Source organism: Neophocaena asiaeorientalis, unplaced genomic scaffold, assembly GCF_003031525.2.
Source record: "Neophocaena asiaeorientalis asiaeorientalis breed wild unplaced genomic scaffold, Neophocaena_asiaeorientalis_V1.1 scaffold964, whole genome shotgun sequence".
Taxonomy (NCBI): Eukaryota; Metazoa; Chordata; class Mammalia; order Artiodactyla; family Phocoenidae; genus Neophocaena; species Neophocaena asiaeorientalis.
This window is the reverse complement of record NW_020175787.1, coordinates 285,034-312,721: the sequence shown is the minus strand read 5'-3', so window position 1 is coordinate 312,721 and position 27,688 is coordinate 285,034. Positions and strand designations below refer to the sequence as shown.

At 56.5% G+C, this 27,688-nt stretch overlaps 2 protein-coding genes across 22 annotated transcripts in view; one reads left to right on the top strand and one right to left on the bottom strand.

Annotated features, from left to right (window-relative positions):
• The first annotated feature begins 401 nt into the window (after nt 1-401).
• On the top strand, nt 402-9,602 carry CD74 (CD74 molecule). 2 transcript variants are annotated; one of them, XM_024732246.1, is made up of 9 exons: nt 447-691; nt 4,645-4,817; nt 5,029-5,102; nt 5,641-5,703; nt 6,473-6,568; nt 6,844-6,931; nt 7,967-8,158; nt 8,651-8,713; nt 8,984-9,602. In XM_024732246.1, exons 1-9 carry the CDS (start codon nt 615-617, stop codon nt 8,992-8,994), a joined length of 837 nt encoding a protein of 278 aa, XP_024588014.1. In that variant the 5' UTR covers nt 447-614; the 3' UTR covers nt 8,995-9,602. The 2 variants fall into 2 exon arrangements, with proteins under 2 accessions (XP_024588016.1, XP_024588014.1); XM_024732248.1 differs by lacking the exon at nt 7,967-8,158 and having other exon boundaries at nt 402-691; nt 8,984-9,063.
• TCOF1 (treacle ribosome biogenesis factor 1) overlaps nt 9,352-27,688 on the bottom strand; it is a 41,035-nt gene continuing 22,698 nt past the window's right edge. For 2 of the 20 annotated variants that reach the window (XR_003001400.1, XR_003001402.1), the window contains 9 exons: nt 26,161-26,268; nt 21,270-21,453; nt 19,746-19,882; nt 18,065-18,178; nt 17,509-17,755; nt 16,956-17,041; nt 16,228-16,411; nt 12,958-14,285; nt 12,165-12,205 (listed from right to left, as the gene is read on the bottom strand). Coding sequence is in view for 11 of the 20 variants with exons in the window: in XM_024732235.1 (XP_024588003.1) it covers nt 12,179-12,205; nt 12,958-13,055; nt 13,746-14,285; nt 16,228-16,411; nt 16,956-17,041; nt 17,509-17,755; nt 18,065-18,178; nt 19,746-19,882; nt 21,270-21,453; nt 26,161-26,268 (1,725 nt within the window). In the remaining 9 variants the exon portion in view is untranslated. Of the gene's footprint in view, nt 11,369-12,161; nt 12,206-12,957; nt 14,286-16,227; nt 16,412-16,955; nt 17,042-17,508; nt 17,756-18,064; nt 18,179-18,863; nt 18,997-19,745; nt 19,883-21,269; nt 21,454-26,160; nt 26,269-27,688 lie in introns of those variants that run through there. The other 18 variants (XM_024732243.1, XM_024732244.1, XM_024732235.1 and 15 more) reach the window with 17 other exon arrangements.

Sequence of the window (27,688 nt, the reverse complement as noted above, 5' to 3'; positions counted from 1 at the left end):
ATTAGTACCAGAGCCTTAGAACCATGGACTCAGGTTCATAAAATGCTTGAGTTAGAAGCAAGCAGAGGGAACGGTGAATCCAACTTTCCTCCTCCATTTTGAGATGACATAACTGAGGACTGAGAGAAGCAGAGAAACTTGTCTAAGTTCACAAAGGGGGAACAGCCCCTTTCTGCACCCACTCATCTATAGGTGAGAGGGGAGACAAACAAAGCATTTTGGGTATTTTTTGCTTCAAAGTGATTTCCTGTCTAGGGAGTGAACATTTGCCTGTTTCTCAAAACATCCAAAGAGCCTTATGAATCCACAGGTCTGCCCAGAAACAAGTGATGAGGGCCCTGGGCAGCCAGTGGAAGCATGCTGGCCTTTCCACCTGCCTGGGGGACCTCCCCCTACTCATCCTGCCCCCTTAAAGGCAGCTTTGCTCAAGTGGGGGGTATTTCCAGCTTTGCGGCTTTCACTTCCACTTCTACTAGGTGGGCGGAGTGCCCTCCTGTGGACGAATCAGATTCCTTCTCAGCCCCAATTTCAAGAGGTGAGCCAGGGGCTCAGCGTCCTAGACAGGCAGGAGGCAGCAGCAGCAGCCGGAGTGGGGAAGACCAGAGGCCGGAACCATGGAAGACCAACGCGACCTCATCTCCAACCACGAGCAGGTGCCCATGCTGGGCCAGCGCCCCGGAGCCCAGGAGAGGTATGTGTGAACGGCAGGAGAGAGCACACAGACCTTGGGCTGCACTGAGTGCGCAGGTGCTACAGGAGGAGCAGTAGACCGGGAGTCAGAGGAGGCATGGACTTGGGCTCTGACCCCAGTGCTAACTGGGTGATTTTGAGCAAGTCTCTAGCCCGCTCTGGGCTTCAGTTCTCCCTCCTGTAAAGTGAGGGAGCTCCTCTAGGACAGGGGTTTTAACTTTCTAGGCATCATGCACTTCTCTTCTGAAAATCAGGAGAGCTCTGGACTCCTTCCCTAGAGCTTCACACAATATCAGCAGCTTCACAGAGTCCCCTGAAGCTGGGCCATGAGGCCTAGGTTAGAAATTTTGGACCAGATTTTGAAAATAGTATGGATCCTAGATGGAGAAGTACATTTTCTAAAAGAGATTGGTAGAAGCAGCTCATCATAGAGGAGTTTCCTCCTAGTTACCATAAATTGCTATATGTGTTTATATCAAGGGAATTATAGCTGCAGGTGTCTGTAGAGTAGATGGAGACCTCCTTTGCCATCACAGGAGGGAATGAGAGATGTTGGAGGGGGATCAAAAACGGTGAGGGGGTCTCTGGCTAAATTTCTAGAAGGGACTGTGGGTGGATGTGGGTGGTACCCTGCCTGTGCCCCTCTCCCTTGCAGCAAGGGGCCAGCACAGCCATCCAGAGGACCCCTTCCCAACTCCAAGATGGCCTCATCCATCTGTTCCCCTGAAAAGAAAGGGCGTGGTTAGAATGCAGCTACCCTAATGCCCCTGCTCCCCCAAATAATTCGCAAATGACAGGGACCTACAGTTGTGATGTCAGCTGTTGCCAGGCAGAAATGGGTTTGGGAGAGACTCTCAGAGGTGTCATGAGGAACTGCATACTGTGGGACAGGTAACTAGATAGAGACCTTTAGAGACCATTTTCACAGCCTGTGAAAATCCTGGGGAATCCCATGGCTAGGAGGGCCGACTCACGAGGGCTGGATTCTGGTCCAGGTTCTGCTACTGTCATGTGTGACTTGTATAAATCAGTGTCTGTCTCTGGGTCTCAGTAGTAGTAATAATAACTACGACAGGAGTTATGATAATACTTCCTATTCACTGTATACCTGTCACCAATCTTCAGTCACTGTTTCTCATTACTATGATTAATTTTGTGCCAGACATATAACTAAATGTTAAACTCAATCGTAATTCTCTTAGAAACCCTATCAGTTGGGTACTTTTTTTTTTTTTTTGCGGTACGCGGGCCTCTCACTGTTGTGGCCTCTCCCGTTGTGGAGCACAGGCTCCGGACGCGCAGGCTCAGCGGCCATGGCTCACGGGCCCAGCCGCTCCGCGGCATGTGGGATCCTCCCAGACCGGGGCATGAACCCGTGTCCCCTGCATCGGCAGGTGGACTCTCAACCACTGTGCCACCAGGGAAGCCCAAGTTGGGTACTTTTATTATTCCCATCTTTACATAAGAGAAAGTTGAGACATATCAGTAAGTGACTTACTTAAGTTATCGCAGCTGCTGAATATTGGAGCCAGAATTTGAACCCCAGGACTAGTCTGATATCAAAGTTTGAGTTTATTCTACCATCTGACCTCCTTCTAGAGGCACGATTTGCAGGGAGGGAAGATGGGTCCCCCTCTGAGCTCAGGCCTCCCAGTGAGTTGCAGACCCAGCATGGGCTCAGTGAGCAGAAAGGGTGCCCCCTCGTCAAATCCTTGTCTAATTTTCCTTTTAGTTCAATTACTGCTTCTAAAAACTGTCCTGCCTGTTTTGGACCCTTTTGTGAACACTTCTGCCTGGCAACATTTGTAGTTCTGGTTGGCTAGAACCAGTTCTGGTTGGCTCCCGACTTTGGCCAATTATTATTACTAGTCAAGAAAGAGAAAAAAAAAAAAAAAAAAAAGAAAGAGGCAGTAGAAAGGAGGAAGTGAAGAGAGGGGTGACAAGGGCTTCCCTGGTGGCACGGTGGTTGAGAGTCTGCCTGCCGACGCAGGGGACGTGCCCCGGTCCGGGAAGATCCCACATGCCGCGGAGCGGCTGGGCCTGTGAGCCATGGCCGCTGAGCCTGCACGTCCGGAGCCTGTGCTCCGCAGCGGGAGAGGCCACAACAGTGAGAGGCCCGCGTACCACAAAAAAAAAAAAAAAAAAAAAAAAAAGAGAGGGGTGACAAGAATTGGCCTTTGTCTAGAAGCAGGAGACAGGCAATCAAGATGCATAGATAGGAAGGCAACCAGATGCTCAAGTTAACTGTTAACTCCTTTGAGATTTGTGCTCAGTGTTACCTATGGGGTGCTAACCACACGCTGGGTATGGAGTCGAGAGTTTTACCCCCGCTCTTGTTTTATATAACAACCTTTAAGTAGAGTAGATGTTCTTACCTCAAGTTACTCACTCAGAGAGGTTAGGTGGTGACTTGCCCCTGGTCCCCGAGCTAAGGGAGTGGCAGAACCAGGATTCCAATCCAGGTTACATGGTCTCGTCTTCATTATGACTCTCTAGAGTCTCAGGCCTTATGAGAAACTGAGGTTCAGAGAGGGGATGGCGGGAGGCAGAGCTGGGGCTAGACTGGGTGTGGGGCTGCTGAAGGGGTGAGACTGTAGAGCTTGAACTCAGGCAAGACCCAGACTTGGGTGGACTTTTCACCACTTCAGAGGCCAGGCCACCCCTGTTCCTTGGGAAGGCCAACGAGTAGGATTTGTTTTCCCCTCCTGTCGGTTTTTCTCCTTTTCTCCACACAGGCTTTTTACTTTCTCCTTTCAGAATAATAATCCCTTGGGCTGGGCCAGACAAGCAGAGAGCCAGTGAGAATGAGCCATGTCTGTGATGTCATGAGTTACTAGGCAGCAGGGTGTTCCTGGAGGTTCCTAAACTATCCTTGCTGATTGCTGGAGTAAGCAGGGTGCAGTCTCGTCCTCAATTTCCAGTGGGGTCCTAGTAGTTCTACCCCTGGGGTAGGTGGGAGAAAACAAACCGGTCAGGAACTCTCAGGGTCCTGGGGTGGGATCCTTACTTCCCCGGCACGTAATATTTACATGTGCCCTCAAAAGTGTATCCAAGGCCAATAGCTCCAAGGGCTGGCCGAGGTCCGGCCACCCCTCCCTGTGCAGCCAGCCGGTCCAGAGAGCGTGAGACGTTCTCCCAGGTCATACAGGCTCAGGCACCAAAATCCTGCTGAGATACGCCCCGCCCTGCTCCCTAACCCCCATCCCCGGTAGATATTACCATTCACAATACTTCTGTGGTCACAGACAGATCTTACTTCAGATGATGACCACCAAATTCTAGAATTGCTGATGTGAGAGGTACCCATGAAACAGGCCCAGAGAATGGCAGAGATGTGCTCAGAGGCACAGGGAGTGTCTTGGGCAGAGGATGTATTCCCACAGGGGGTGGTCCCTGGCCCTGCTCCAGCCAGACATTGTCTGATGCACCCAACCCACTCCTAAAAATGGCAAGGCCTCACTTCTCTTTTTCAGGTGGGCTGCATGCTCTGCTGTCCAGGCCCTACTTCCTTCCTTCATCTCTGATTTCACTACAGGGGTTGGGTGCATAGTGGGGGCTGCCTGGAGGGCAGCCCTGATCCTCAGGAGATCCTCTGGTAGAGGGAACCTGGGGAGACCCTTCACCTCGACCCATCATTGCACAGGTGGGACCAAGGTCTGGAGAAGACAAGGCACTTGTCACCGCTTCTTCCCCACGCAGCCCAGGCCCAGGGGCAGCTCCAGGATTTCCAGCTGGGAGGGCTATAGGGGCAGCACTGGTTGGAGGTAGGGGGTCAGGGGAACGTCTTCAAGCTGTAGGTTCATAGGCACCTGTTTGTGTTTAAAGTGTGTGTTTGTTAGGGGTAGCTGAGGGCCGAGGGCTGGAAATGGGGGACACACTCCCCACTCCCTGCTAGTCCTCGGGGCAGCCACCTCCGCGGACCCTCTTCTGACCTATCTTCCCCGCCCCCAACAGCAAGTGCAGCCGTGGAGCCCTGTACACAGGCTTTTCCATCCTGGTGGCTTTGCTCCTGGCTGGCCAGGCCACCACCGCCTACTTCCTGTACCAGCAGCAGGGCCGCCTGGACAAGCTGACAGTCACCTCGCAGAACCTGCAGCTGGAGAACCTGCGCATGAAGCTTCCCAAGTGTGCGTGCCCCACCTCTATCCTCACAGCCCTCACCACCCCCCCCCCGTCCCTCACCTCAGAAGACCCCTCATTCCCGCACCCAGCTGCGCCCGCTGTCCCTTCTCTCTGGTCTGGAATTCCAGCCCCTCATCTGGGTCTGAGATCTCGGTCCCCGGAGCTGAGTGCCCTCTTCCCTGGGGCCACGCTCATGCTGTGCCTTCTGCCCCACAGCCGCCAAGCCTCTGAGTAAGATGCGGCTCAGCGCCCCGATGCTGTTGCAGGACCTGCCCATGGAAGGCCCGGAGGTAAGGCCAGCCCCAGGGCGGCGGAAGAGGGAAGCATTACCTAGCCTGGATGGAGGGTGGGTGCCAAGGGACAGGGGAGGACAGTTGGCCCGGGAAAAGTAGAGCTGGAGAGGGGGTCCTGACTGCTGGGGGAGGAGGAGGAACTCCAGAGGTGGGGGAGGAAGGAGCCTCTCGGGGCCCTCCCTGGGAAGAGGGCTCAGTCCTCCACAACTTAAAAATACTTCTCATTTCCCAAGCATCTCACAGTCCCTCCTATTCTCAAATCCCTTGATGTCATATATGGATAACGTTTCTGTTCACTCAACGATCTCCTGTCCACAAAGCCTTGGGCAGGAAAGCTTATGCAGAGTTGACGAATAGGATATTGAGGCAGGAAGGTAGTGACTTGCCCGAGCCCTCACATTTGGAGGTGGCAGAGGTGGGCCTGTTGAACATCTGGGAATCCACACTCTCACCCAGACCCCAGCTGCTGGCTCTGCTCTAGGGCCCCTCCTCCATGGGCCAGTGCTGGGAAACACCCTATTCCTTCCTTCCACAGCCCATGCAGAACGCCACCAAGTATGGCAACATGACGCAGGACCATGTGATGCGGCTGCTCCTGGTGAGTGGAACCTGGCCAGGCATCCCTGAGCTCCTGCCCCATCCCCATAAGCCCCCAGTGAGGCTATGCTTCAAGACCTGCGCCATGCCTGGCTCACAGCAGACATCCAATATGGGATCACCAGATTAGTGAAGGAAGACAAGTGTGGCCCTTAAATGTTATATGAAGTCCAGACCCGCCACTCCCCGTTTTGTGTTTGGGATGGAGAAACCAAAGCCCAAAGTCTGGAAGTGACTTGCTGAAGATGACTGTTTTTTCCTTCCCAAATTTTTGCTGCATGTCCACTCAGTGCCAGGCACTGTGCAAGGCTCTGGACCCACAATCGGGAGCAATCAGATCCAGCTCCTAGTCCCACGGAGATCTCAGGCTAGCATGGGAGACAGACAAGTGACCAGGTGATGAGGGATGTGCACGGGGCTTTGTGAGGAAAGAGGCCGAGAACCCAACCTAGCTGGGCGGTTGGGACGAGGTCACGGAAGTCCTCCTGAAGGAGGTGAGACCTGAAAGATGAACAGGAGCCTGCAAGGAGTAGAAGACTGAGGGTTATTGGTAGAACTGGGCCTGGAACTGGGTCTCCCAACTCCTAGCCCTGGGGTCTTGTAGCTGTGTAGCCGTATTACCCAGACCACTTCCCCTCCCCACAAGCTCCAACGTGCTGAGGTCTGGGGTCCAGCCCTCAGAACGGAAGACCAGGGGAACATGGGCTGCACATTAAACCTTGCCTGCCAGGAAGCTTTTTAACCTTCCTTCCTGCCTTGCTACCCTGCAGAAGGCTGACCCCCTGAAGGTATACCCGCAGCTGAAGGGGAGCTTCCCAGAAAACCTGAAACACCTTAAGGACACCATGGATGGCATGAACTGGAAGGTCAGCAGCTTCCCCTGCCCTGGCACCCTCCCTCTCCTGACATCTAGAGCAGCCCTGGGAAGAGGCGGGGTGAGCAGGGAAGCCATTCTCAGGAAGCTGGAGGCGGCTTACCAGCACCTAGAAAACCACAGCCATGGAAGGGTGACCAAGCCCTGTGGGGTCTCTAAGGAGGAACCAGGCTCCCGCTGGCCCTCCATGTCTCTGTCCCCAGGGACAGAGTCAGGCTGGGTTGGAGAGGGCTACCGAGTCTGACTCTCTGCCTTTATCCCCATTAGCTCTTTGAGAACTGGATGCATCAGTGGCTCTTGTTTGAAATGAGCAAGATCTCGCTGGAGGAGAAGCCTTTTGAAGTTCCACCAAAAGGTAGAGGGAACGGGAGCCTTGGGGAGGCAGGGTTTCTGGGAACTCCCTCAGGGGTAGAGCCTTAGGCACTCCCTGATCCATGCACAGGACTCTCCCAGCCTCTCAGCTCTCACTCCTGTCTCTCCTGCCTGCTCTTCTGGGCTTGGCTGCCCCCAGCCCCCATCCTGTCTGGGGTACCGAGTCCTCCCTTCAGGAGGTGACCCTCGTTGTGGAGGATGGTACCGCACAAGGGGGCCTGGAGCAACAACCACCCAAACATCCCAGGAGTCATGGCAATGAGCTTCCCCACCCAGCACTGCACCCTGCAGGTTCCCGTGCGAGGGCTGGGCTCTTGATTCTCACCCTTCAAAGGCACCTCTCCCCTCTCCCAGGTCACACAGCCAGCAGGTACTAGGTAAGAGGGCCTTGGGGTTTTTCCATCTCATGGACAATGTATACCAGGGTTTTCAGCCCTAAAGCCTTTATGGGTCCTGTGTTCTCATCCTGGTGCTAATTTGTTGTGTGACTTTGGGCAAGTCTCTTCCCTCTGGGCTTCAGTTTCAGAAGTGGAAATCAACGGTCCGCCCCTCTCTGGGCCTCAGATTCTCCATCACAGAGTCATAGAGGGCACACTGGATGCGATCTCGACCAACTCCCAGCTAATGTCTGAATCCCCTCTATAACATCCCCATCACATAGTAACCCCCACTTCTACTTGGATACCCCCAGTAATGCAAGCTCAGACTTACCAAGGTGTCCATTGCTTTTCTCTAGAAGTCAGAATCACAGGTGCAATTCTAAACTTTAATAGGCATTGAGTGTTCGAAGAAATCATGTTCTGGGATGAATTAGCCACACAGCCATTCACTTCCTCTTTGATCCTGGACCTTGTTGGTTCAGGCCTCAGTTTCTCCATCTGTGCAATGGGTAGAGCAAGTACAGCCATTTGGACAGAAGGCATTAGGCCCACAGCAGTGGTATGTGGATCTCTGGTTCTGCTGAGACCCTGGCCCAGGGTTTGCTCACTCACTGTGTTCACCATGCCTGTCGCTTCAGTACTGACCAAGTGCCAGAAAGAGGTCAGCCGCATCCCTGACATCCACCCGGGCATGTTCAGGCCCAAGTGCGACGAGAATGGCAACTATATGCCGCTCCAATGCTATGGGAGCATCGGCTACTGCTGGTGCGTCTTCCCCAACGGCACCGAGGTCCCCCACACCAGGAGCCGTGGGCACCATAACTGCAGTGGTAAGCAGTGGCCGCTGTGCCAGGAGCAGGAAGGACCAGGAAGGCTGAGGGGCAGGAGGTCTCTCCTGGCGCACCTGGGGCCAGGACACTCGAAGTGACAACTCCTGGGGGGTAGCCACTCAGCCATGCATCCGCCCGCCTGTGCATTCCTTATCTGTTTGTGCAGTTATTATTTCTCTCCTTTGCCCACACTCATCTACTTACTCATTTATCCTTCAGTCCTTCCACTTTACCCATCCACGCATGCATCCAGGAGTCGCCAGATCCACCCATCTGATTTCATCACCCCTTCCTTGGCCTTGCTCATTCAATTCCCCGGCCGCACTTCATTGCCGCTTGCAGCCATCCAACAAGCATCCTTCCACTCATGTCTGTTCTACCAAGCACCAGGCTCGTGGCGAGGTTGGGCAGAACTAGCCCACCCAGGCCCCTTGTCAACGGGTGAGGTAGTCTGGGCTGCAACTAACAAGTGGACACTGTGTTCCTTTGCAGACCCACTGGAAATGGAGGATCTGTCGTCTGGGCTGGGCATGTCCAAGCAGGATCTTGGTCAGGGTAAGGGCCCCTGCAGGGGATCTGGTCCCTAGCAGCTTACCCCCCGAGGGGCCTACTCCCTCGTGGGTAGATGACCCTGGGCCATTCTCCAACATCCATTTCACAGATGAGGACCAGGGTTGGGGGTTTCAGGGGCTATGACGGTCAGTACTTATACCCAAGCGGGAGGCAGTGGAGGGTAGAGTCCTCGACTGCTCTGAGGCCACAGGATGCCGGGAAGGGGCAGCAACAGGTGACTCCAACCCTAACCTGCTGTGTCTCTCCCCGCAGTCATCCTGTGAGCACAGCAGATGCAGACGCCAGCACTCAGCCAGCCCTGCATGGCCACAGCTTCCCTGGCCCCCTACCCTAGCCCCTCTCCCTCCTTTACACACCCCTCCCCTTGCCGTCTCCTACCCTGCACCTCATTCTATGAGACTCTGGCGCCTGGCTCTCCATCATCCTTGGACACATCAAATCATCAGAACGGCACAGATTAACAATGCAGAAGGGCCCTGCTGCTCAAAACCCCATCCACTAGCAGGGACATAAGGCCCGGGGAGATGGACCATGAACCAGGCTGACCCCCACTTCTGACACCACATGGTGCTCCAAGATCTAGGCCCATGGAAGAGGTGGGCAGGTGTAGGGAGAAGGGATGGCACTGACCCAAGCCCCAGGACGGACACCTCTGCTGTCCCCTCCCCCATTGGCCTCGGCCTTCCAGCCCGTTTAACTGGGGGGGAGGAGCCACCCTTTCCCTCTCCCCAGCATCACCCACCCAGGAAGAACCAGCCTCTCCACCCGCAGCCCCTCCTTTCTACCAACCCCCAGTTCCGTCTGCGCAGCCAAGCTTGTCATCGGCCCTCAGGGCCACGGCGCCTGTGAGAATAAAAGGTAGTGAGTAGAACACTCCCAGTTCCTGGCTGCTCTGTTGGGTCCGGTTCGTTTCCCCGAAGGGGGTGAACTGCAGACCTTGCATCCTGTGGTTTGGTGGGAGGACACAGCCCGGAGAGCCCAAATACAGATGCCTGTGGGGCGGGGCCGGGCCGTGGGGAGCGGGGCTGCAGTCTTTGGACGCGGACACACTTGGTCTCCATGTTCCACACACGAGATACATTCCCTGCTTCCAAGAAGAAACAGGCTCTTGCCCACAGTTCTTTAAGCACAAGCTCCTCTGGGTCCGGCTTCTCACGTCCCCATTTTCTTTTCTATACTGAGAACAGTACAAGTGTGATGACAGATGGCAACAACGTGGGCCCTTGTGTCGGGATCACCAGGGAGTGGCGGCTGTGGAAGTGGGGGGCCTATGTCCTAGTTAAGGGGCGGCCACTGCAGTGCCCCAGCTGCTCATTACCAGGAGGCACAGATCTAGGCCCCTGTGGTCAGATTTCTGGACTTTTCAAGAGGAGCCCCAAATGAAGAAGTTCACTGAAATCTCTAAGTCTGAAGACTTGCTGTGGGTCAAAGAAGCCCAATAGGACGCTGCTCTGCGGCCTCTGTTCTAGATCGACACACTTAAGGGGAGAGAGGCTCCCTGGGGGAGGGCCTGGCCCAGGAGCCCCAAGTTAGGGTAAATGTGGATGCCACCCTGGCTCTCCCAGACCTCCCCAGCCCAGTGCTCTGCTTCTGCACGGCCTCTTGCTGCCTTTAGCAGAAGGCTAAAAGCCTTGGAGCGGACTCCATGACCTTGGGTGCTCCACACTACTCTGGGCTCAGGGAAGTGGCCCTCTGCATCACTGGCCATCACAAAGTCCTGCGGACGTCACCCTGACACATCTTTCAGGTTCCTCCACTTCTTGCCTTCATCATCGCAGAACCTCTGTTACCTAGACACGTGGACAACTCAGTCCTAACTGGGCTTCCTGCTCCTACTGTCCCTGCCAGCTACTCTCCACCAAGTACCTCAAGAGAGCCTGCCCGCAGCTTGTCCTAACTTCAAAAGGTGACTTGGAAGGCCCCCTTCCATTTCTTGCTTCTGGGTATCTGCCTGACCTACCTACCTCAGCAACCAGCCATGACCATGCCTGAGCTCCCCCTTAGCTTAGATGCCACCTCCTCCAGGAAGCCTTCCCCACCCCAATTCAATACCAGGGCCTTCTGCTGAGTCTCCTTCTCTGGCAAACAGTGTGTCACTCACCACAGTATCACAGAGCCTTGATACACCGTCAAGAATAAACCCTGAGCGATGGTTTGTTCATCTGCCAAGTGTCAGCCAGACTCTCCCTTCCAAGAATCAATCAATTGCAAAACGTTTGCCCCAGATGCAATGGGAACTTGCACCTTTCCTTCACGTCTTTTATTTTCTGAGTTATTACAAAAAACACACAAACAAAATGGGAGAAAACTGACAAAAAGGACAAAGCCTCAGCATAGCTGGAGACCAGGGGCATGGAAGGAGTCGCAGGCTGAGCCTCACTGGGTCTGCAGGGCAGAGGTGGCAAGTCCCGAGACCTCTGGGCATGTTGGGTCTGAGAAGGGAGGGGCAGGTCACTTAAAAAATATATATATGTATTGTACATGTCCATACGAGGCATCCTTTGTCGGCACAGAAGTCAGGCCAGGGTCAGTGAGTGGAGGTCACGGGAGCTGGGCGTGGTTCCTCCTCCCGGGACCAGCCTTTCTGCAGGGCTCACTGGCTTGGCCAGCACGGACACCGCAGCTGGCCATCATCTTCTGGGGAAGGAGGGGAAGTTAAAAATTCAATTCCAACCCTTGGTGGGCAGAGGGAAGAGGCACGGGGCTGGCCACCGCTTGGCTAAGAAATCCTTGGGAGAAGGAAACGTCAGACTTCCTGACCTGTTTCTCCACCAAGGAGAACAAACTCAAAATCTGGCATCTCCTATGCAGGGGAGGGACATTAACTAACCACAGTGGATACTTGTCAGTGCTGACCATGTCCCAGGAACTGGGCTGAGCGCTTTAGAGCTTAATTAACTGCACTGAATCCTCACTACCAGCCCAGGCCTGTATTACCCCCATTTACAGCAGGCTGGGGCCGGCTCAGCCAGGCGGATCACTTAACCACTTCACCACTACCTGGGAAGCACAGAGCCATCAGAATGGCTTGTTTTGAGCAAATCATCTTCCTTCCCATGAGGAAATGCCCTCGAATTACAAAATCATAAGGAAAAGGAACTGGCAGTGGCAAGGGAGAGACTGAGCTGTCCCCGACCTCAAGCCTTATCCTCAGGTACAGAGGCACCAGACCAGTGCCCACCTCCCACTGCACACTCAGTGTCGGTCACTGCCAGGACTGTCCCGGACGCTTCTGATTCTACAGCTCTGGTTCCCGGCATCGCCCGCTGACCCTGAGGAATGCAACCTCTTTCACCAAACCCCCTTCCCTTCAGGGCCTACCAACGAAGCCCAGTCTAGCTCCCCGGAACCACGGTGAATGCTGGGCCTGCCCTCCCACTCTCCCCGGGGAGCAGATGGTCAGCGGGGGTTCCCGGGTCAGGAAGTGCACCTGCCGCCTGGTGTCCCTCAGACAGTCTGCTCTGCCGTCTTCTTCTGTGAAGAGAGAAGTACGTGTGAGAGGCTCCTGTACCTGAAGCATCTCCCCACCCACGCTGCCCCCACCAGGAGGGGATGTGACAGTTGTCTCCTGAGGATTCGTGGCTCCCCCAGAACAGATTTTGGGCATACAGAGATCCCGAGGGTAGGGATGGCGGCCCCCGTGTGCTCTGGAGGAAGGAGCTCAGGACTTTGCAGCAGCAGGTGCTCAGCTTTTCTGACCACAGCTGAAGCCCTGCTGGCCACGGTGAGAACTGCGCCTGAGTATAAGGCACTGAGGGCCCCCTCGCCAGGCAATCAGCCCTTGACATGCATGAAGCAGACTGTGTGTGTTTCTGTCGTGGGGATGCCCTGCCCGCTGGGGCACACACATGCCAGGGAACGTTTCCTCTCACCTGGAAACCTGCAACAGCCTACCTGGCCTCCCTGCCCACCTGGGGGGCTCTGCTTTCTTCACTTGTCATAAGAATATCCTTCTATCTCACAGGCAAGATAGGGCCACTCCATGGTGCCCATGTGCACAGACCTCGTGCCCCTCAGGGTGACGCCCCACCCCTAGCTCTTCTCTAGTGTATCATAACGCACAAGCCCCCGTTCTGGACCCTGAGAATGGAAGGGGCACAGGGACCAGGTCTGGCCCACACGAACCCCTACCCTGACATGCAGAGGCTGGGGCTGATCACATTCACCCTGGGGACTGGGTTTGGGCCCCCTTTTCGCGCCTGAGACTCCTCAGGAACTCACTCTACCTTTTTCTTCTTTTTCTTCTGCAATGGTGAGTCAGGGTCTTTGGTTGAGGCCTTTTTTGCTTTCTTCTTCTTTTCTTTTTTTTCCTTGTCTTTTTTTTCTAAGGGAAGAAAGTAAACTTGTTAAACAACAGGTGCTAGTCTTAAATGTTGGCGTCAATGTCGAGAGACACAGGGGGCGGGTCTCCAGGGGCCCTGGAGCTCTCCCCTCCCGATGCCCCACACCATGGGGAGCCGTCAAAGCACAGGTCCATAGGCCTTTGCGACCACCTGCCCTGGCCCTCAGGACAGCCTCGTGATTTCTGCTCCATCCGTGGACCATCTGGACTATTACCATTTTCCTTTAACTCACTCTGTAAAACTTCTACACATTTATTTTAAAAAGACCCTTTCAACCTGTAAATGGGAATGAGTTATCACCCATCATACAGGGCCGGAGTGAGGGTTAAAGGCAGCCCTGCCGCAGGTGGAGACCAGTGCAGAGCGCGCTGAGGGGCGGCTGCTGTCCAGGAGCCTGGATCGCAGGGGTCTGAGCTGCAAGTGCGCGTGGTGGTGGCTGCTGTGAGGGAGCTACGGGCTCCGTGGGCACACGCCCTGGAGCCGTGAGCACCTTCTCAGCAGCGGTGGCCCTGTGCTCCGGCACCTGGTGCTGGCTTTGCCCATCCTGCCCACCATGGACAAGCCATGCTCAGCCACATCTCTGTGCTGGCTGGGGGCTGCCTGCCCGGGAGGTGACTGACAGCGCTCGGCGGGGCTGGGGAACGCGCTCCGGGACTGCACTGGGCACTTACTCTTGTCGGCTTTCTTCTTCTCCTTCTTGCTCTTTGGGTTGCCTTGGTCTCCCCCCTCACCCTTCACCTTCCCCGGCTCCCCTTCTGGCTTCTCCTTGGCCCCTTGGGAGCCGGGAGACTCCTTCTCCTTCTTCTCCTTGATGTCACCACTCGCTTTGTCCCTCTTGGATTTCCCCTTAGAAGTCCTGGGGGCCTTTTCTGGGGAGACCGCACGCTCCCCGCCATCCCCAGCCCCCAGCTGCTTCTTCTTCTTGCTCCTGGGGGCACCGGCGGCTGTCTGGTCTTCGGAGAGCTTCCGCTTGTTGCCCAGGCGGCCCTTCCGGCTACCCTCCTTGGCCGCACCCATGGCCTTCTTCTTCTCCTGCTCCAGCAGCTCCGCCAACACCTTCGCCACCGATGCCTGCACCTGCGCCTCACTCAGGGGCCAGGGCTCGCTCAGCAGGCGCCGGGTGATGTCGCTCTGCAGCGCCTGCATGGAGGTCTGGGGGCTCCTGGGCCCCTTCCCGGTCTTCTGAGGTGTGGCGCTAGCCTCTCTTCTGCCTATGGAGAGAGGACCCGGGGTCACGGATCTGAGAGAATCAGGAAATAGACCTCTCGTGGAATGAAAGTCAAGGGGCTCCAGCGCAGACCTGACCTCCTCTGGTGCAGTACAGAGGGGGATGGCGGGGCCCCGCTGGGTCCCCGGCTCATGCCTCTCTGCCAGCTTCTAACTTAGAGCTCTTTTCTTGTCTCCTCACACTAAAAACTCAAGTTCAAGTTGGGGATGGAAATTAACTCCAGAATGTTCATCAATGGGCTTGAAATCTACCAACAAATCAAAGAATCTAACCGTCAGGATAGGGATAGTATCTACCAGTCAGGAGTCCAGCGCTGGGAGGCAGGAGGCCTGGGTTCTGGGTCCGACAACCAAACTCAGTTTCCCCATTTGTAAAATGAGGGGTTAGATGAACTGTGAGCCCCCTCACCCCCATTCTAAATCACAGACTCATAATAAAAGCGAAGGCCACGCGGTCAGTCAACTCAAGCCCATCTGCGCACAGTGGGCCCAGGCCCTCCGTGGTCAGGGGTCCAGGTGGTGTGGCCTGGGGGTGCTAGATGCAGTGAACATGCACATGGTGGCTGACTAAGCAGGTTTACTGCCTGCCAGAGCGACTCCTGCTGCAGCCTTTGTTTAGAATTTTCCACGCCTCTGCTCTCCTTTGATAATTGTATGCTGGCTACACGTGTGAAAAACCTTCCACAGCCCCCTCTAAAATGTCTCCCTGTCACACCCGCCTCTCACAAAGAGAAGAACGCTGGGGAAGAAAGTGAGCAATGACTCCTCTGCTGACCCGGCACCAGGCAAGCTGCACGAAAAGCCCAGGGACTGGGGGGTGTGGGACTCAGCATATGTCCTGACGTCGCCCCAACTTCACAGGTGACTTGGCAGGTCTCAGCTCCATTCGGGGCCTCACAGCACAAGTGCGCCGACACCCTGGGCTCGGGGAGGTGCTGGTGGCTTGGCCCTGCTCCACGTGGGGAGGAGAGGGCTGTTCCCGGCAGTGTGCAGTGGGCCCTGCAGCAGCTCTGGCTCCAGAGCCCTAGTGGGCCAGGGGTGGTGGGCAGAGTGGGTTGCAGGACAGACGGAGGCCCAATTCAGTCCTCTGGTGCTTCTTGGCAAGGACAGGAGTCGGCTATAGAAGGGAGCTGAGGAGGGCACAGGGTGCCTCAGCAACCTCTCTCCCTGCAGCCCACTTCTCTGCTTCCTGTCTACCAAACACCTTAGAACACCAAGGCCAGGGAACCCCTAGAGCTGTCCCAGGTGTACCCTCTAAATGTCCCATAGCACTGGCACAGCCAGCGGTGGCTGATGCCCTAGGCCAGGTGACCTGAGCACTCCAGTCTGCCCTCCAAACACTGCGTGACCATTTTCCACGTGCCATTTTCTACGTGACATCAATGGATGCATCAACCCCTGCCCTGTCTGGTTAAGGCGCTGAGGTCCAGAGAGGCCAGGGGCTCGTCTGAGGCTTTAGAGAACGTCAGTCCATAGCCTGGGGGTCGTCGCCATGTGCTGAAGACTTCTCCAAACGTGGCCCCACCTTCTGTCTGAGCAACCCTGAGTCCCGACGTCCCGTACCATGAGCCTACCCGTTAGGAAGAAAAGTCAACACGGACAGCTAGAGAGAGCCAAGGCCTGCCCTGAAAGTCAAGGTGCACCTCCTCTAAGGCAGGGGTCACCCTACCAGGGGCATCAGCATCCCACAGGGCTGGATAACCCAACCTCCAGGCTGCCCTAGACCACAGCAGCCAGCCCCGCGGGTGCAGGCCCCTGCCCTTTCATGAGCACCTCCAGGCCTGATGCAGGGGTACCAGGCCTCACTTGGGGAGGCCCTGCTGGCAGACAGGACCATGTTGGTGGGACGGCTCCTGAGGGAGGGAAAGGGGCCCCTGCCTTGTCCTTCCACATCCTGCTGTGTCCTTCCTGCAGCCCTCGACTCACCTGTTTTAGGGGACACGGTGCCTGCTGCTTGTTGGGGCTCCACTTCCTCCTGCTTGCCGTCTGGGGCATCTCTGGTGGCCGGAGTAGAGGAAACCGAGGGGTTGGGGTCTGGCTTGGGAGTGGCCTTTGAAGCCTGGGAACTGGCCGGAGTCAGCCCAGGGGTCACATAACCTGAGAGGAGAGACTGAAGAAGCCCAGTGTGAAGAGGCCCAGCAGTGTATGGCCTGCTATGAGGACACCAGCATAGGGACCCCAAGGGTTGGGCCAGCCCTACTGGGTGGTGGGCACACCAGCCCTCTGTGAGTACCTCCTGCACTATTTTAATTAATACGTAGTTTGAACAGGCACATTTAAAAAGGAAACTTCTTCTTACTAACGCAAATGGAAAAGCACTACTAGCATTTGCTACGTACAGGTGATAACCTTAAAAGAAGCCCCATCTGTTAGAGAGCATTTTTATATGGGGATCACCTAAATCAAGGTAAGCCCTGTCTACAGACTCCAAGAGTCCGCTGCTCACGACTTTATGCCGAAAAGGGGCCTCGGGGCAGGAGCCAGCCTGGCTCCACATGGACAGGGCCCTGCCCAGGGCCCTTGGGAAAAGGAAGAGCCCAGACCCATGAGCCAGGGCGTGGCCTCGGCCTACAACTGCATAGGTGGGCGAGAGCCTGGCCTGGGGCTCCTGCCCCAAGGCCCCCAAGGTTGCCAGCCCCTTCCCTCGCGGTTACCTGGGAAGGTGCCACCACCTCATCATCGCTGGAGTCTGCTGTGGTCTCTTCCACCAACGTCTCCCTCCTGGAGGGGGCCGGACCTACTGGAGAAGCACAGGTATCCTACTGGGAGTCCCAGGTACCCTGTGCCAGCTAGACAGGCCGGAGCCCTCAGGAGGGCCCCAGGATGGCCTGGTCCCTGTGTATGTGCCTCCCCCTCCCCCCCAAGGCGTCATCTGCTCCCTTCCAAGGTCTACTGCTATTCACAGCATTCCAAGTGAGACACCTGAATGCCAAAACCTTCTAATTCCCAAGGGAGGCATGGCCCTGGGATTTTGGGGCCTCAGTTAGGGGAGCTTGATACCAAAAAGCTGGGAGTGGCCAAACAGCCAAGTAGGAAGGCCTCTAACATCACGTGGACCAACTCTGTTGTGGGGTTGTGCAGCTGGGTAAACTGAGAACCTGTGTGGGATGGCTAGGCCAAAGCCGCAGAACAAGTGGAGATACAAAGCAGAGGCCTGAGGCGAGGGCTCCACCAGGTCCCCCAGCCTTTTCCTCCCAGGACCCTCACCTGGCCTGTGGGTCAATGGGGCCACCTGGGGCCCCTCAGCATCGTCCTCACTCCCTGAAGAGCTGCCACTGCTGTCCTTGCTGTCATCTGAGGTCCCAGAGGCCTTGGCCTTGGGGCGTCCCGAGGGAGTGGCTATGGCCCGCTGGGTTGCAGGAACCTCAGGCTTTCTGAGCTTGTTGGCCCCTCTGGCCTGCGCGGGGGTGCTCTGGGGACTCGTCATGGGCAGTGTTCCCCGAGCACTGTTGGTCTAATTTGGTGAGAGGAGAAAGGGTGAAAGGAAAAATTAGGGGAAATAAGATCTGGTGCTTACTGAACACCTCAGTTAAGGGCCAGGCACCGTGTTAGCTGCTTCGCACACAGGCCTCATTTAATCCTCCCACAACTCTCTAAGACGGGCAGCAGAAGCCCGGGAGGTTAAGCGTGTGTGCTAAGGCCAGTGCTGGTAAGTGCTGGTGCTGGGACTCAGGCCCCTGCCTGGGCCCTGCCTTCTACCCTCTGCGGTCTCTGATGACCGTCCCCTCCAGAGTGGGGCCTGGCCCCCAGCTCCCCAGCTCACCCCACTTGAAGACAGGGTCCTGGCAGCAGGAGGCTGGGCCTCACTGGCTTTCTGGGCAAGGACCTTCAGGGCAGCCTGGGTCAGCGGGAGGTGAGCTGGGTTCCTCTTTGTCACCTGTGGACAGCCAAAGGCAGCCCTGAGACTCCCAAGCTCCCGGGATGCCACCATGCCACAGCCTGGTCAGATCCTGTCTGGCTGGGGTGGAAGGGGACCTGTAGCTGCAAGAGGAACCTGGGGCTGGAGTGGAGGACTGAGGGGCAAAGGGGCAACGCCACCATCTGGGCAGAAAATGGTGCCAGGCTTCAGGTTATGAGCTAATCATAGCGTTCTCAGAGGTCCAAAGACAGCTCCCAGCCCAGGGGAGGGAAGCAGCTCAGGCTCCACCGGAGGCCCCACCCCTCAATCTGCGCCTCTAGCCTCGTGGCTGTAACAGCCTCCTTAACGGTCTCCCTGGTGCCACTCCTGCTTCCCACACACGGCAGCGGCCAAGGACAGAGAACGGAACGGAACGAAACCTGGGTGTGATCCCTCGCTGAAACCTCCAGGCTCCCCCCGCGGCCCTCACCAGGTCCTCACCATGCGTTGTCAGGCCTGGCCCCTCCGCCCCAGCTTCTTCCAGCTCTCCAACCCCCAAGTGCTTCCCCAGAGGTCCCTGCACCTGGGTCTCCCTGCTTGGAGGGCTCCCCAGCTCGCCCAGGCCTGGCTGCTTCTCCAGCCTCAGTGCTGCCTCTTCTGGGAGGCCACCCCGGCCCGTCCTTTCTAAAGCAGGTCATCCCCCGGTTCCCTAGTTGGTGAGTACTTTAACTTCTGGTCTCCTTGTTTAATGGCCGACCCCCGCCTTGGGAACTCCACGAGGGCAGGGACCCTCCTTGTCTTCTTCCTGTTGGATCCTCAGTGTCCCACATGGACAGATGCTCAGCACCATCTGCTGGCTGAACGGCCAAATGGATGCAGGTTGTTGGGTGCCGTGACCACAAGCCAGCCACCCACTCAGCACCCATGCTCCCAGGAAGCTCTTTTTGAGCTGTAGCTCGTGATGAGCCCCTCTGAGTGGAGGTGCCCAAGTCCTGCTGCCGCCTCCCCAGCTCTCCCTCCCCCTGCCTTCTCAGAAAAAAGGGGTGGGCACAAGGGGTCAGGGAAACAAACCCTACAGCCCCGAGAGCAATGGACTGGAACGCAGGAGCCCCGATTCTGACCCTGCCTGATCCTGGTCACGTCTGGACCCTCTTGCTGAGGGCGTGGTGCTCAGTTTCATCATTTGGATGATGAGCCATTAACTCTCCCCTGCCCGGTTTTTAAGTTCCAGCAAGGACCAAATAAATAAAAATGCACTGAAATCCGTGAAGGCTGGAAAGAACGCTCATGGTCACTATGACAAACACTGACAACGGGAAACTTTTCTTCAAACCGGGAGAGAAAAAACAAACCAAAGGCCTGACATTGTTGAAAAAGCTGCTGAGGGACTCAGGGAGCAGGGCTGGCTCTGCCCGGGCGCCACGTGCCAGATCACGCAAGGCTAATTCGGATCAGGGCTGCGGCCAGGCCAGGAAAGGCTCTGGCTTCGAGGGGGCGGGTGAAAGCAACTGCGCTGCCACCCAGAAGCCCTGTGGGGAAGTGGGGGCAGAGGAGGGAGCCCCGCAGCCCTGCTAGCCCGCACAGCGCCCCCCGGTCCGCCGGGTACCTGAGTGGCTGGCGTCTCCTGTTTCTTGCCTTCAGACACCCGACTGGTGTCCTCACTGCTGCCGGCCCCCACCATGCTGGCTCTGAGGGCTGCCCTGGGGTGGGCCGTGGGCACAGTTGCCACGCTGGTCCTAATGGCTGAGACGGAGCGGGAGGGGCTGCGTCAGGGCACAGGAGCCCGTGGCCTCCCCGGAGGAGCAACACCCAATCTCTCAGCCCATCCTGAGCGGTGCCCGGGGCCTTTGTGGTAGAAGCCCGTTAAATCCCCTCCCGAGCCTTCCAGGCAGGATCTGCCACTGCCTCCACATGACAGGGAGATGACACGACTGCTGTGGCTGTCACCCCAGGCCTTGTCCTCGCCACCTCCAGCCACCCCCCCCGCCCCCGCCGCTGGCCAGGCCGCTCCCCCTGAGCAACAGGCAGAGCACTGGAGCCAAACGTGACTCTCTGCGCATGTAAAACAGTCTCTCTTGAGGACAGCCTTGGTCATGTGCAGAGGCTCGATTACACATGTTCACTGCAGCACTGTTCATGACAGCCAAACACCCCAAACAAAACGCTCAGCTTCCTCCAACGTGGTGCTGGCTAAGCGAACTGCAGGATCCCACCCCAGTGACCACTCTGTAGCCAGCAGGCATCGTGCTGTAAATATGTAACGTCACAACATACCAAATAAAGATTACTGAGCGTGTGTACGGTGTGGTCTCACTAAAAACACATGGCGTTATCTTAGGTTTTTGCAAAGTTAATAGTTGTAAAATGTTAACAGTAATTATTCTGGACAGTGGGATTCCAAGTGAGGTTTTTTCTTTTGTGCTAATCTGCATTTCTTAATTAGGCTACCAAGATCAGGTATTAACACCTTCATTAAAAAGTGTTCTAGTAATAATAATAGTAATTAACCATTTTCTTGCTATCACTGTTAGAATCACAGATTGTCAAAAGTCAAAGAAGGGCTTCCCTGGTGGCGCAGTGGTTGAGAGTCCGCCTGCCGATGCAGGGGACACGGGTTCGTGCCCTGGTCCAGGAAGATCCCACATGCCGCGGAGCGGCTGGGCCCGTGAGCCATGGCCGCTGAGCCTGCGTGTCCGGAGCCTGTGCTCCGCAACGGGAGAGGCCACAACAGTGAGAGGCCCGCGTACCGCAAAAAAAAAAAAAAAAAAGTCAAAGAAATCCCAGATCTGGTCCTATCTCCAGGAATCCTTCCCTACATGTCTCTGTTTAGGGATTACCTAACCCCTCCCCTTTACATGCCACCAGGAACGGAAGGCTCACTACCTCACAGCCCTCTCCATGTTCAGTCAGTCAGTTGTTACAAAGCTCTTCCTTATACTACAAACCTGGTCCCTGCAGCTTCTAGCCTCTGGTCTGGGATCTACCCTTTGGAGCCAGCACAGAGAAGCCCCAGCAGCTACTTCTCCTGAGCCAGCCCAGTGGGGGTGTGTGTGTGTGCACGCGGGTGTGTGTGCGTGTGTCTGGCAGTTGCAGCAGGGGAGTCAGCCCTGCACAGTGGGCCTGTGCTCACCAGGAGTCGAGCACTGCGTAGCGGGGATCACGTCCTCATCCTCACTCTCAGAGGAGCTCCTGGGTGTGCTCTCTGAGGCCTGGGCCTTCCTCGGGGTGCTTGTAGCCTGGGTTTGGGCGGGGGTAGCAGCTGGGCCAGCTGGACTACGATTAGGGTCGACAAAAATCAGAGGGGTTTTAATCACCTTGAAAAACAAAAACAAAACACACCCCCCCAGTGATTAAAGGCTTGGCCAGGGGAAGAGGAAGGGGAAGGTGGGTAGGGGAGGGTTTTATAAGACAAGGGGTCCAGAGAGCTTGGGGTGGCTGGGCACAGTCAGAGGCCATTCTAGCTGCCCAGGGCACTCCCAGCTCACTCCCAGTCCACACACCCACTAAGACCCCGCACAGCACCTCACAGCTCACAGGAGCCCATCTGACCCTCACATAAACCCCTGAGGTCAGCAGCGTTAGCTCCACCATACAGATGGGAAAACCACAAGTCCAGAGAGGGGAGGAGAGTTGCCCAAGGTCACACGGCCCAACGGAAGCAGAGTCAGGGCCAGAACGTGCAATTCAGCTTCCCTCCTCTAGCTGACTTCAGAGACGCCTGCCGCGTGGGGTGCTCCAAGCAGCGCCCCCCTCAGTTGCCTGGTTGTTATACATGATTCACCCGGGGAGGCGTTCACCATCTAGTTGACCCATGCCCAAGAGTCTGATGCCACCTCCTGAGGCTGTGGCCAGGATGCAGCAACCCAACTACATCGGCCCAGTATCTTCAACAAATAAACTACACAGGGAAAATCAACAGAGTAAGACCGAAGGGACCCAGTACAGTGTGTGGCTCTTACATGGACTCCTATCTGACCATGCCAGATATAGAAAACGTCATTCATGAGACAACTGGGGAAATGGGGACACTAACTAGGTGGGTCAACTTTTTAGAGATTGTGCTTAAAAAAAAAAAAAAAAAGGGATTCAGTGGTGTTGGGGAAGTGAGTTGAAGGTGTGGATGAAACAAGCTTGGTCACAAGTTCAGAACTACCAAAGCTGGGGATGGTACTTGGGAGCTCTGTACACTGTTCTATCTGTGGGTATGCTTTGCATTTTCCAGTGAGACACTGAAACAAAGAGAAAGAAAGCAGCACCACCTGGTATTCTACAGATGCCTGGGAACCACAGCTCCAGTGAATATGCCCACTGCACAGAAGGGCATCTGGGGAGCCTACTTTCCAGTCCCCAAAGGTCAGGTCGGGTCTGGGTTCTGGCCCCAGCCCCATCCCCACGGGGAGAGGAGGGCAGCAGGCGGGAGCTGCCCACGGCCACGGTCTGGGACCCAGGTCTCTGTCCACCTCCCGAGCCTGACTCCACCTCCTCCCAGGGTGCTGCGGGAGAGGTAAAGTAAAAAGGAAAGCAGAAAGGGGCCCGCCCAAGGGGGGAAGCTCTGCTGGGCTTGGGCCCTTCCTACCCCTGCCAAACGGCCTCCCCCATGGCTGCTCGGATCTGCCACTTCCAGAGCCTTCCTTCCCACGTGATGAAAGAGAGAAGATGGGAAGTGGGAGAAGGCTTACAGTTGAGGGAGGGGGGATCTATATATATGTGAGAAGACAGAGGAACAGATTGTCGGGGATGAAGAGAGGCAGCAAGCCCACTGAGGCAAACAATAGCGTCTGGGATGTTAAAAGCAGCTCCTCAGCAGAAGCGTCCTCCCTGTTCCACCTGCCCACGCCGTGCACCCCTCCCTCCCCCGGGCTGGGGGCTGGGCAGGGGGCCTGGCTTTGGGGGCTGGGGCACGAGGGGGACCCTGGCTGAGCCCTGGACTGGGGAGGGTTCAGAAGGAGGGCTGTGCTGCCCAGGGGTATGTGGGATGCACTTCTGATCCCACCTCTGCCACGACCTCACCTTGTAGCCCAGCCCCTGAGCTTCGTGGGCCTCACTGTCCCACCTGCTGAAAGGGCTATTAGCAACCCCAGCCTGGGCTCACTCACTGGAGGGCCTCTGGTCTGCCCAGTACACACAGGGGTGACAAGGGCCTTCTTTCTGGGGTACGTCAGAAAAGACGCACTGGAAATGGAAGCAGCCCGAACATCTGGCTGGACGCCCCGTGTAGGTGCTGGGCAGTGAGGGCCCAGAGGGAATGCAGGCGCTCCTTTCCTACTACAGGGTCTGACGCCTGTAGGACCAAACCCGGGGGCCTTCTAGAAGTCACAGCTGAGCGCATCACAAGAGTGCCCTCATTCCAGTCTGGGGCAGAGCAGGGGTCGGGCGGACTGGCCCAGGCTGCTGACTCCAAGGGACATGGCTATGAAGGTACCCGAGCTCTGGACGGTAGCACTTCTCCAAAGCCTCTCCCACAGCTGCCTGGGACTGGTTAGCAGATCCTGGGCCCACTCCACCCCAGGGAGATGAGAAATCCCACTCCCAGGGATGTGGCCTGGAGCCTCCATGGTTCACCAGCCCCCAGGGAATCTCACCCCAGGGGTTGAGAAGGCTGAAGCTCAGCGAGGGCAAGTGGCCCTACCCAGGGTGACCAGCAAACTGGTGTCAGAGACAGGGCTGGAAGCTAGTCCTCCAGGCACCAGACAGGAACTCCTTCCAGGACCAACCATGCTAAGCCTCTGATTTAACACCCTCATTTAGTTTCTTACAGGTCTCTTCTTTCTTTCTGACTCAACCTAAAACTCTGAAGGCAGGGCCTAGTCTTCTTAATTTGGTACTTACCCCAGACCCCAGCACAGACCCTGGCCTGGGGTTAATGCCAGCACAACAGGGCTGAGCCACGGACCACCCCCCAAGGTGCCCCTCAGAGCAAGGGGGCAGGCCCCATCCCCTGCATGGGGGGAGGCTGAGGCACAGTGAGGGGGCCTGGGAATGGACCACATCCCCTCTCTGCCTCCCAGGCTGGGGCTCTGCCCACCACCCTGGGATCAATCCCTTTCCCGCACGGACGGGCTAATAATAAAAACAGCGAAACTCGTCAACAGAGAAGTGCCTGATAAATGCATAGTAACGATAATAATAATAATTAGTGAGCTTGGGATTAAGGAGATAAAAATTCCCCAGTTAGGAGGAGGCTGCAGCTTTCCCAAGCTGTGCCATCTTCCCTGAATTCTCCCGGGGAATGCACAAAGTGCTGACCTTTTCCTTTCCTCTTTTTTAATAGGGACTCCAGAATACTGAGGACGAACGTACCAATTAAATGGTTCCGTTTAAGCATGATGCTCGTATCAGTTGTGTTAGCCCACCCCCGCAGAGAAGGGCGAAGCGGCCCCCACCCAGCTGTTTCGACCCTTCTCAGAGAAGGAGGCAGCCCCCAAAAGGCTCCAGAGAGCCAGAGGGCAGTGTCCAAGCCCTGCTTCCTTCCTGCCATGGAGAGGGGAGTGTCGGGGTAGTGCCAGAGAGCGGACAGCCTGGGTTCAAACACCAGGTCTGTCCCCTTGTTACAGCCCTGTGACACCAGGGCAGCTCACCCAACTTCTCTGGGCCTCATTCCTTCCTCCTCAAAATGGGAATAAAAGAAGCACCTAGGGCTTCCCTGGTGGCACAGTGGTTGAGAGTCCGCCTGCCGATGCAGGGGACACGGGTTCGCGCCCCGGTCCGGGAAGATCCCACATGCCGCGGAGCGGCTGGGCCCGTGAGCCATGGCTGCTGAGCCTGCGCGTCCAGAGCCTGTGCTCCACAACAGGAGAGGCCACAACAGTGAGAGGCCCGCGTACCGCAAAAAAAACCCCCCAAAAAACCCAACAAGAAGCACCTATCCTCATAGGTCTGTTGTGGGGATTAAACAGAATAATGAAAGTATGGGGCCTAGCACAGTCCTTGGCACTCAGGAAGTGACCAATGGTAGATGGAGTTGCTCATGGGTATTTTTCTAATCTAGGCTATTAAGGAGAGAAAGGCAGTGAGCACCCCAGCACTGGGGGTGTGCAAATGGCATCTGACTCTACCGATGGACTGATTAGCACGTGGTATATCTAAGGGGAGCTGGTTGTTTTTTCGGCTGCACCGCGTGGCACGCGGAATTTCCCCGACCAGGGATGGAACCCGTGCCCCTTGCATTGGAAGTGCAGTCTTAACCACTGGACCGCCAGGCAAGTCCTTAAGGGGAGCTGGTTAAGGAGACCCACTGGTCTGGGGGTTGCGGGCTCCAGCATCTCCGAAGGGCCTGGCAGAAGCTTCTAGGAACTTGGGGCTAGAGGAGGACAAAGGGCAGTGCCAGCTGCAGGCGAGGCCTGGGGTTCACACAGAAGCTCAGACACTTGCCAGGTGAAAGTGGGCCTCTGGAGTTGGGCAGACAAGGTGGGCTTGGTCCCACCCTCAGGGGTAGAGTCAGGGGAGGACGGCCGGCAGCGTGTGAGGGTGGGCCGCAGGTGCGTGAGTGCGGTCTGGGACCAGGCCTGTGGGATTCTGACAGGCCCTGCAGAGAAGGCTCCCAGTTCCCAACAGGAAGCAGGGGTATCGGCGTCTGCCCCTTCCTTGGCTCTTTATGGGTCACAGGAGTCTGGGGAAATCACTTCAAGTTGCTGGGCCTTGACTCCTGAGGCACCACCACGTGCTCTCCTGCATTCACAGGTCCTCCCTGCCTGGCGGCACGCTGTGTACCTGTGCCAGCATGCAGAGCGGGGAAGCAGGACTGCCACCCTGCCTGTTCACAGCTGAAACAGCCGGGCCTCAGCATGGTTAAGGCAAGCCCAGGCCTTGGAGCTGGTGGGCGGGGCAGCCGCCTCTGACCCTACACTGTCTGGCTCTGCTGCCTGCCTCCCAGGGTTACTGTGAGGATGAACGTGTTAAAACAGAGGAAAGAGCTCAGGAAACTGGGAAGTGCTATTTAAGTGGGACAGACCTGCCCCCATGCCCGGGCCCACCTACCCAGCTCTGAGCCTGAGGGTCCTCAGAGACAACGCCTGGCCTACCTGTCTCGCTGGTAGCTCATCACTGCTGGTTGAGGACCCCTCTGCCTTCTTCTCCGGGGGCGCTGGGGCCAGGGTCTTGCTTCTGGCAGTTTTGGAGTTACCCTCCTTCTGACGGGACAAGCATATGGTGGGTGAGGGGGCATTTGTTAGCCGAGGGGAAGCACAACTGAGAGGCCGGGGTGGGGAAACCACAGCCAGAGAGCAACGACCCTCAGTCTCCGGGGAAGATAGCATGACCCCCTATATACACACAGGGGGCACAGCTGCTGGCCTGGCATGCCTCCCAGCCACTGGGAACACAGGTCTCCACTCTGTCTATCCTTCCTCCAGAGCTGACTCTGAACGTGAAAGGGATATGTGAGCCAGACACCACTAAAACCTGAGGGCTGGCATGCTGTTGGCCGGGCATCTGAATGAGAGGTGATAGTGGCCCGGGACAAAGTGGCAGGGGTGGGGCCAGGGGCCCCAGCACAGCTCACACCTGGCTGTCACAGCCCCAGCTAAAAGCAGGAGTTGGCTGAGGGTGCTCCGAGCAGCTGTTATCCCCTCCTGCCTGCCTCCTGCCGGGCCAGGCGTAGACGAGGGGAGCGGGCTGGCTGGGAAGAGCCGTCAGGAGCCAGAGGATGACTCGGAGAGCAGTGATTTATCAGCAAGGCACTGCTGGTGACCAGCTCAGGGGAGCCCAGGCAGGTGCAGAGGGCAGCTCTGCGCCTCCCTACCGGCGCGAAGGCCCCACTTTCACCACTCAGAAAAGCAGGACCCATGTTGCCTGAGCCTCCAATTTCTTAAGAAAAGCTGGAAGATCCTGATTTGTGTATTTCTCAATTTTTAAAATGAATCAACTACAATGCACACTGCAACAGCCACACCCCCATGGCTTCCTTGCTCACAGAACCCTGACTCTGTTCTGGGGGTCCCCACCACAGGCTTTGGAGAGGGTGGCTCCTTCTCCTAGCCAATCACAGGAACTGCAGGCCTCTCATTAGTGAGTGACTTTTTTGGGGGGTGGCAGGGGGCGGGCAGAGCACATGCCTTAGATCTGGTCAAGGAGACAAGGGGAGGGGAAGTCAACTGGGGGATTTCCTAGCTCTTTAGGAGATGCTGCAGCCCTGCTGTGACAATGAGGTACACGAGGCATAGAGACGGAAGAAATCTGAGTCACTGATGATGCTGAGCTGAAGGAACCACCTTTACAGACACCTTATCCTGAAACATTGTGCACTGAGATAACCAATCCCCTTAGCATCTAAGCGCTTGTGAAGTAGCTCTGTTTCCTCCTGCAGATTAGGATGTCCCGACTGATACAATAACCTGTTTATAACTTTACAGGGACTTCCCTGGTGGCACAGTGGTTGGGAATCTGCCTGTCAATGCAGGGGACACGGGTTCGAGCCCTCGTCCAAGAGGATCCGACATACCGTGAAGCAGCTAGGCCTGTGCGCCACAACTACAGAGGCTGTGCTCTGGAGCCCACGAGCCACAACTGCTGAGGCCCGCGCACCTAGAGCCTGTGCTCCGCGATGGGAGA

Excerpts from the sequence above, each read along its gene's own strand:
- CD74 (XM_024732246.1), top strand. The coding sequence starts at position 615 with ATGGAAGACCAACGCGACCTCATCTCCAACCACGAGCAGGTGCCCATG. Across the intron at positions 5,704-6,472 it reads ATGTGATGCGGCTGCTCCTG|AAGGCTGACCCCCTGAAGGT; the intron begins GTGAGTGGAACC and ends GCTACCCTGCAG. Across the intron at positions 8,159-8,650 it reads TGGGCACCATAACTGCAGTG|ACCCACTGGAAATGGAGGAT; the intron begins GTAAGCAGTGGC and ends GTTCCTTTGCAG.